General features: G+C 37.0%; 1 protein-coding gene across 1 annotated transcript in view; it reads right to left on the bottom strand.

Moving 5' to 3' along the window:
• Window positions 1-246: 246 nt before the first annotated feature.
• Window positions 247-9676, bottom strand: part of LOC129235931 (uncharacterized) — a 28346-nt gene continuing 18916 nt past the window's right edge. The window contains exons 2-3 of the mRNA XM_054870017.1: window positions 3028-3633; window positions 247-2957 (exon numbers count right to left, since the gene is read on the bottom strand). Of these exons, the coding sequence (XP_054725992.1) occupies window positions 730-2957; window positions 3028-3633 (2834 nt within the window). The 3' untranslated portion in view covers window positions 247-729. The remainder of the gene's footprint in view (window positions 2958-3027; window positions 3634-9676) is intronic.

The following is a 9676-nucleotide window of genomic DNA, read 5'->3' as shown; positions in this document are numbered from 1 at the left end:
TCAACATCAACGAAACCAACAACAAGAACAAAATGACAACAACAACAGCAACGACCACAGTTGTGACATAAAACCAAGATATTTTATAAGTTTCGTTTTTATTTACTAAGCACTGAAAAAGATTAATTTAAATTTACAAAACTAAGATTGACTAATAAAGTTTTCATATTATAATTTAATACTTAATGCAAGTAAGCTTATGTATGCACTGATTATTTGCATGAGTTCTCGAATTACGCAGAAGAATTTGAAAATTTAGCAAAATCGATTTACGCATTTATTCGGCTTTAAGTCAGTTCCAACATTTTACAATACTTTTTCGCTTCTTTGTTATATTTTCGTGATCGATTAGTTAACTTTTCGTAAATTAAAACAATGAAAATTACTAAATGCAAAAAATCCAATGGAGAAAAGGTGTCAAAAATATGGCAACATAATCGTGAATAATACAAACTACATAAATACAAAATAATATTCCTATTAAAAATTTAAATTACAGTCTGTTTTTCGATTTCATACCAACTAAATAAACTAAGCACTTGCACCGATGCGCCAAATACCAGCGTATACATATTGTATGTATGCATGTAAATACAAGTGACTATGTGTGCATATACGCGTACATACATCTACATATAGTATGTTTTTAGTTATCGATAATCTCAGCATCAATTTATTTACAATGTGTGCAGCAGTCTAACGCTAAATGTACTATTCGAAATTCCTCTCCTACAAACACTCCTCCATTTCCTCGCATGGCACAGTTACGATCGATGATTTTGGCAATTCGATTTCTAGCAACTTCGTGCATGTGCCAGCTTCCTCATCCTCTTCATCGAGATTATCTTTGCCACAACGTTGCTCTTGCATCTCAATATCCAATGTGCCATGCTGCCGTTGGAATGAGATGAGGAATGCGGTCACTGAGATGAGCAGAAACATTAATGCAATGCTGGAGCAAATCACAATGATTAGACCGGAGCGACTGAGTAGTGAGGCGGATGTTGCTTCAGTAACGCTACGTGAGGGCAACGGCTTACCAATGCCACTACTACTTTCTGCAGCCAAATGATCATTGAACGTCTGTCCGGCGTCATGGGGTGGGAAAGTTTCAAATAGCGTTGCTGCCATTGTATCGTCCATACGTGTCAGCAGCATTGAGTGATGTGTCTGTGTGTTAATGGAGCGTGAACCTTTCGTTGAGGCGGTGATATCACCCTGTGCGGCGCTTACACCCACCAAAATGGGCACTATGTCCAGACCATCGGTATTTTTGCTTTCATCTTCATATGATTCGAATTCCCTTAGCGTGGTTGCTTGTGCCTCAGTTGTACTGACAGCTGTTTCATGAGATTCGATGTTTGGTGTGTGTGTGGTGCCAATAAGTGTAATGTGCATTCGTTCCACTTGCTCTGTAGTTTCGATACTCTGCTTGTCTATGCTGTTGTTCTCTGCTTCTTGCGTAATGACTGGCTCTTCTGTTGGCGTTGTTTGGCTGGTGCTTGCAATATCTTGAGTTGTGCTTGTATTCTCCGAGTAGTGTTGAAGCTCATTGCTTAGCCTTATGAAATATTGATTTTCATTGAGAGCGTCTTCTTTTTCCTCAAATGAAGAATCTAATTCATTGGTGGTTAAATCCGTATCTATATTGGCATCATCATTTTTCTCCTCTTCTTGCTCGCTTCGTTCGTTGTGGTTTGCGTCAGTTTGATTGATTTCTTTCTCAGCACTAATTTGTTCATTTCTTTCATCACTGCGATCCTCTATGTTCTCTGTTGGCTCAGAAATTGTCACATCCGCGCTCGCTTCTAAGTCCTGTGTTATTTCTTTTATGGCAACATCATTTTGTATGTTTTGCACCTTCTCTACACTTTCTTCTTCTACCAAAGGTTCCAATGTCGTTTCGGTGGTTTCTAACTCATCGTGCCCGTCTTTTGCTACTGACGTTTCCTTCACTAACCCTGTACTGATTGTTGTTTCCTCCACAACTTCGGTTAGTGCGATCGGCGAATCAATTTTTTCTTCGTCCAATTCAACGCCCTGTTTTTTGATCACAACGTGCACGTTCTTCACAGTTTCGGGCTTAACCGTTGTATAGATTTCACCGCTTGCCAATGATTCAATTTCCTCTAGGCGCATAAGCTCTTCCAGTTGATCATTTTCTAATGCTGCCACAGGTTCGGTAGCCGTAAGATTTTCATTCAATACTATGGATAACGATGTGTCATCCGCTTGAACAGGAATTACTTCCGATGCATTGCCCTCAATTGGGGTTTCTTCTGACGAAGAAGCTTTTTCCTCAGTTTGCACGTCAACACTTTCATATTCTGGAGTTGAATGATCTTCTTGAGTTGTGTTTGAGTTCCCGATCACAGCGGCAGTTAGTAATGCTTCCTTATCTTCAGTAGGTATTACCTTCGTTTCATTTTGATCGATTATGGGATCGTCTTCTGAATTTACTTTGTCTTCAGTTTCAACAATAGCATTTTCATGACCCTCATTTGACTTGTCTTTCTTATCGCTAGTGTACTGAGGGTGATTGACCTCTGCTTGCAGTCTCGGACTAGCTTCTTGAATTTCATTAGACTCGTGTGAGTAGAGCGCAGCTTCAGACATAGGGTTAGAATAAGCAGGTGCTGTGTGTTTATCTTCGCCAACTAACTCGTTGTGATTTTCATTTTTCTCTTCTTCAATATTTTGCATTTCAACGTCTGCAGTGATGTAATTTTCTGAATCGGCATTTTGTTTTAAAATTTCCGAATTTTCGTTCACACTAATATTGAGGTTTCTGGCATCTCTTTGAATGCCTACATTCAAGTTTTCTATTGATGGTCGCTCCTCTGCCTGTACGGGAAAATATATGGAAAGGTCGGTTTCCGCAGTCGAGGAATATCCAACTGAAGAGCTTTCTGTTGTAACTGGTTGATAACGAACGGTAACTGGGGTGATGGATGTAACTGGAATAATGCAATTTAAAAGTTATAGCTTAAACAAATTGAAAACATTGATAAACAGTAGTCAGCTTACATTCAGCTGATACACCAAATGCCTCTCTGGGCTCGGTATTACCCCGTAGTTGCGTATTTTGTATGGCCGAAATCTCGTCTAACTTTTCTTGCCGTTCCTCTTGATTTGTAGTTTCTAAACGATGTTCGATAGCTGCATTTCCAATATCGTGTTCAAACTCAATTTCATTTTTAATTGAGTTCCGTATGGACTCCTCTAGGTCTTCAGTAAGCTGAGTTTCCGTATATTCGAATTTTGGATCAACAAACTCCGGCGTTACTCTCACCTCTGTTGCAATGCTTTCGTTGCCAACTTGAGAGATTTCATTATTGATATCTTGCGGCACATTTAACGGTAACGTTTGATTGAAGTTCTGCGTAGTAGTTGTACCGACTAAAGTCGTTTCTGCATCATTCACAATAGCGGCATCCGCATCCCCAGTATGTCCACGCTGTTCATTTTCATTCACACTAACTGTGGTTTGGATATCAGCTAAAAGTGGTGTAATAGTTGGGGTGAAATCAATTTCGTCGACTACGTCTGATGGTGTAGTGCTGGTGGTAACTTCAAAGCTGGTGATTGTCTCTGCTACAGATCGCTTGACTGCGGCAGCGTCGATCAATGGCACTGTAATAAAGTAAAAAGAGCATACGAAATTTTGTGTTAAAATAGTGTTTGTTAACAGAAAGCATGTAAGGCGCAGATCACTGTAAAAATGTCTGTTAAGCTCTATGTTAATGTTAGCAGAGAATGTTCCATTAACATTCTCTGGTGTTAGTAAGCTGTAAAATAACAGAGCATCCATGGAGCTCATAGTTGTCTCTGCTACAGATCACTTGACTGCAGCAGCGTCGATCCACGGCACTGTAGTGAGATTAAAAAAAAAAACAAAATTTTGTATGCTCAAATAGTGTTTGTTAACAGAAAGCATGACAGGGGAAGTATGTAAGACGCAGATCACTGTAAAAATGTATGTTAAGCTGTATGTTAATGTTAGTAAGCTGTAAAACAACATGACATACATTGAGTACATTTTTTACCATATTTTATAACTGAAAGAGTTTAAGACTTCTGAGAAAATTAAATTTTATGAAGGCCCGCGCATGGAAAATGATTTAAAAAATTGAAGCTATACAGAATTCGAAGAAAAATATGAAGTTAAAAAAAAATAGCTAAACACACTTTTTCAGTCATTTTTAAATATAGTCACCATCAAAATAAAAAGTACACCACATATTGATAAGTTTTGGCTATTTATTTATTATTGTATTTTGTAATTTGAACTATTTTTTTTTATAAAAATATCGTTCTTACTACAACATATAGAGCAAAGTTTCGAATTTTGTAAACAATTTGTAAAAATTAGGCAAACTTTCATTAATTTTTTTACCAAGAATTTTTAGAAAAATTTCAGGCATACAGTTTTATAGATCATTGGATTTTGGTATAATACAAGGCAAGTTTCAATTAGATCAAAAATCACACAAATTTTTGAGAATTGTTGTGCACGGTCTTGTGCATTTTCTCTATTTAACGCCTACTGCAAATTTTTTTTTATTGACGAAAACACCCAACACCGTCAGCAGAAAAAATTGTGACAAACCAACGCAATTTTTGGTTTTTCTTGTAGTACCTATACACTAGACCGGAGTGAAATACGTAAATTTTTTCAAATCATATCGTAATAGCAGGGAAAAGTTGCTACATATCAATACAAATTCAGGAAAAAAAAAGAAATTTCAAATCGGTTAATATCTTCCGTTCGCGCATTGCATTTAAAATTTACAAATTTTATCCCAAATCTAGCTGATTTACGAAAACTTGTAGAAGTGGTAAATGATTAAAGATCGAGCTCCCTTTTTATACATAGCACTTTCAGCATTGAGTAGTAGATTTTTAATTTACTAATCTATCCATTTCTGTGGTTCTGAGCGATTAACTTTTACCAATTTTACACCAAATCTACTAAGGAAGCCTATGCCAAATGAGGCTTGCGTGAAAGCGGCATACCGATAAACGAAGTGCACGGAAGAGCTAGTACTCTCTGGTCATTACCAGTTCTGCTTTCACTCTTGTCGAACAGCGCTGTTTGGTCAAAAAAAATTCTATTCGATGTTCTTTTGAATTACATAGTTTACACAATTACTTAACATTAAATCTCTTGAAACATTTTATTCATGTCTCTTACTCGTAAGGACATACACTGCCCATTTTTTGATGCACCTAAACCACTGCTGTCATCGGTCCTTCCCATTAATACCGACATTATACAATGTTGGCAAGAAGTGAGGTACAAAATGTCAGTAGAATCTTCTGCTGCCAGTTCTGGTCAGAAGTTAAGCTTCACAGTTGTAGCAGATACTGTAGCTCATCAGACTGAGTCCCTTTATTCCAAGGCTTCGATTCCAATAGTTTCCCACACAAGAGTTGTACAAAAGATTAAACATGTACATGATCGATACTACACTCTTCGTAAATCTTATTCAAGGGACAAAGACACACCTGAGAAACAAAAGAAGTACAATGATTTTATTGAACAATCTTCAAGTACATTATTTGACATTTCGTCCTGCAAGTGCGAGATGACACTCAATTGCTTTTGTCAAAGAAGCTTTGACAAGTGTATTTGTCCCAGGCCGGTAACTATCAACTGCACATGCCCTAAAGATAGAAAGATACCGCCATTAGAAATCAAATTTCTATATGCTCAAAGATATCTCGGACAAGGAAAGATTGGGACAGTAGATACCAAAGAAACTCAAAAGCTTACATTAAAATTGCAGAGAAAAGCTCGTCACTTAAGTCAGACCAACTTACCTGGACCTTCTTGTAGTAGTATGGATTCTGAAACAGAGATAACTCCTGAAGTTGACAATGATAAGAATGATCCCGATTTTCAGACCCCACGCTCTATTTCCTCTCAGTCAGCAAGTTCCAAAAATGCACAGATGCGCTTATCACTTCCAGCAACGGCCTTAACAAGTGATCGTTTTGGAGTATCTGATAGAGCAGCAGCAGCTATTGTGTCTAGTGCATTTAAAGACGTTGGTCTTATAACGGACAAAGATACTTCTTTTGTTGTTGATCGAAGCAAAATGAGAAGAGAAAAAGAAAAATGTAGACTAAAACTTATCGAATCGGGGAATGCAATAGAGCAATTAAACGATCCGATGTGTGTGTATTTTGATGGCAGGATGGATGACACTTTAGTTTTAGTTGAAAAAGGAAACAAACGTTATCAATCTATAAAAAAAGAAGAGCACATTTCAGTAATAGCAGAACCAGGCTCAAAGTACCTTTGTCATTTAGTATCTACTTCAAAAAGTGGAAAGGACACAGCATACAGCATTGTAAATTATTTTGAAGAAAATGGTATAAATAAATCTAATGTTGTAGTGATTGGATGTGATGGTACGTCAACAAATACTGGGTGGAAGAATGGTGCAATAAAATTCATTGAAACGCGTTTAAAAAGACCAGTACAATGGGCTATCTGTCTCCTCCATTTTAATGAATTACCTATGAGGCATCTTCTGAAGATATCTTGCAATTAATTTCTGATAAAGAAAAACCTAAATTAACCATAGATTTAACAAATATTCCATGCCATACGCAAGCTGTGGAGAGTTGCGTAAAACTAGTAACTCAAGCGTCCTCAAAAGTGTATGGGAACGAGAGACGTGATGGGTTTATAAGAGCAGCACTCACTTCTCGTACAGTTATGCCTCAATTTGACACTAAAGCAGACTTTGCCACTCCCGAATAAATAATTTTTCATCTTTGGTTGGTTGGTTGGTTGGGAAGGGAGTGGGTGGAACTCGTCGTACAGTAACCTTCACGCGGTGAGTTCTGAGTCGTCCAAAAAGGGCAGGCCAAGAGCTGTACAAAACTTCTTTAAGATAGTGTGGTCAGTGGGCGCGCTAAGAGGGGAATAATTTATTCTACTTACATATATACTCAAGAAGACTTATACAAAAATTAAAATAGAGAAACTAACCACCCGCAATTACGTAAATTTATACAAAAAATGACATTTTCCACTTCTTTTCAGGGGCTGTAGGGGCTTTGATAGAGCGGTAGACGTTTTTCTTTTCAAACTATACCTGATGTTGTAATAGTCTACAAAAAATGAACTTTATCTAACATCATTTCCACCTCTTACAATTTTTCGAATATTTGTTCAATTTATTATAAAATTTGTAAATTTTAAATGCAATGCGCGAACGGAAGATATTAACCGATTTGAAATTTCTTTTTTTTCCTGAATTTGTATTGATATGTAGCAACTTTTCCCTGCTATTACGATATGATTTGAAAAAATTTACGTATTTCACTCCGGTCTACTATACACGATATTTTTATATAAAAAAAAAATGTATATTAGAAAATAAATAGTCAAAACGTATCAATACTTGGTGTACACTTGATTTTGACGCTGACGGTATGTACATACAATCATATGTATGTTATACCTATGCATTCGTATGCATTCATGAAGTTAGTATTCCAGAAAAACGCACTATGCAGTTCTAATACCGTTTGGCCTAAGCTCATAAGTATATAAGTACATAAACAAAGATAAAAATATTTATAAATATTTGTGCCTAAAAGTGTACTTAGTACACATATGTATCCACATATATTACACTCTTGTGCACATTATTCATCAGCAGACAAATGCCACTGTCAACTTAAGTAAATACGAGCATTCATCAGCCACATAAATATGTATAGACGATAAGTAAATGTAACTACAAACATACATAAATATGTATGCCTGCACTACAAAATAGGTCTAAAAATATAAAGGACTTATGAGTTGTTTCTTCTGCCTTTTAAACTGTTTACTCTATGCTTAAACAGCAGATCGTGTTGCATTGTGGTGCGATATTCCCCCCATTTTCTACACTAAAAATATCATTAAAAATTTGTCGAGAGCATAAATAATAAATCACAGCCCCTCTTTTAGGGGCAAGTACTACTACTATGAATATAAATATCTACTTACATACATACATATATATGATGGCAGAATATAGGTATGAAGGTTTTTTGCGCACTTTCTATTTCTTTCACAAAACCTGGGTTGGGAACGTTACGTCATCATTCCCTACTTCGAAGCGAACGTTCGCTTTGAGTCAGAGTCGTATCATTCGTATGTTTGTATTCCGCAGACGTAAAGCCACGTAAGAAAATAACTTTCGCTATTAGGAATAGTAGGCAAAACAACGAACTGTTGTGTGTAGACTACAAAGGCTGGTGTGCGTCAGCATAACAGGGGCTATGAGAACTGCCCCAACTGCTGGCACGCAAATGCTTTAAAATCTACCACCGCTACACTTAGCAATACAAGAGGTAATTGCTATGCAAGCACTGTCCTTTCATATGAAACAAAAATTTAAGCCAGGAGATCTTACTGAACACCTCAAAATCCTAAACAGTGAAAGAACATTCAGCTTGCATGAACCAGGGAATGACACAAATCTTTAACACTGAGTGAAGATACCGCAATTTTCCATGCGGAGCTTTTCGCCATAATGGAAACAGTAAAAAATGTATTCAAAAGAGGGTTCGAAAAACAGTCAATCAGTCCTCAAACCCTTAAATACCTTTAATTCAAAAGTCCTTATAGAGTGTAACAATGCTCGAACAAACTGGCGACTCTTAATCAGGTCCCTCTGATTTGGGTACCAGGACATGAGGGACACGAAGGAAACGAGAAGGCAGACTTTTATGCCAAAAAAAAACCCTTTATTGGACCGACCCCATTTTTCGGTTTTAACAAAAAGAGCCTAAAACAGGAAACCAAAAAAAAATGGATCCAAATAAAAACCAGGGAATACTGGAACGGCACAAACGGCCTTAATCTCTCCAAAAAGCTCCTGAACTCTAGTACCAACGGAGCAAAATCTGCTCTAATCCTAGATAAAAAGGACCCTAGACTACTCAGTGAAGCACTTACAGGCCACTTTACTTGCAATAAACATGTCAATGCAATATGACTATCTAACACTAGTTTATGCAGGTTCTGCTGTGACGAAGAGGAGCCCTTGGAACACTTAATCACCAATTCTGAAGCATTATGTCACAGGAGACACAGAATCCTGGGCCTGTTCTTACTAGAGGTTGAAGACTTACAAATGTTCCCTCCGAAGGAGCTGGTTCGATTCCTCGCAATACTAAATAATTAAAATTAAGCATATTGGTCGCCGAATACATCAATCTGGTCACGGTGCATAACTGTCTCGGCCTATCCCGTACAACCATTACCATTTTCCAATGCCGAATTCAAACGAAAAAAAATGTTTCTATAGTTTTCAAAAAACGATAATATAAAAATATTTCACGAAATATTTGTCTTGTGGTCATAAATTGTTTTTCTTTTAATGTTAAAAAAACGACTAGCACATAGTTGGAGATCTAGTTAGAGAATTTGAGGTTAAGCCAAGCCTGGTAAGCCTGAAAAACTCTTATCTGATACTCTATTCGACGAATGGGGTTAATAAATTAAACGCGCTTGGACCACCGCAAAGAAGTGGGGTTGAATGGAAAAAGGTAAGTACATATGAGCCCCGTAAGAGCTCAGTTACGAATTCATCATTTATTATTACACACGAATACCTATGTACATAGAAATAGAAATGTGAAATTCTTTGTGCGATTTTATTCA

This window comes from Anastrepha obliqua, chromosome 1 (genome assembly GCF_027943255.1).
Source record: "Anastrepha obliqua isolate idAnaObli1 chromosome 1, idAnaObli1_1.0, whole genome shotgun sequence".
Taxonomy (NCBI): Eukaryota; Metazoa; Arthropoda; class Insecta; order Diptera; family Tephritidae; genus Anastrepha; species Anastrepha obliqua.
This window is presented reverse-complemented; position numbering and strand designations above follow the sequence as displayed.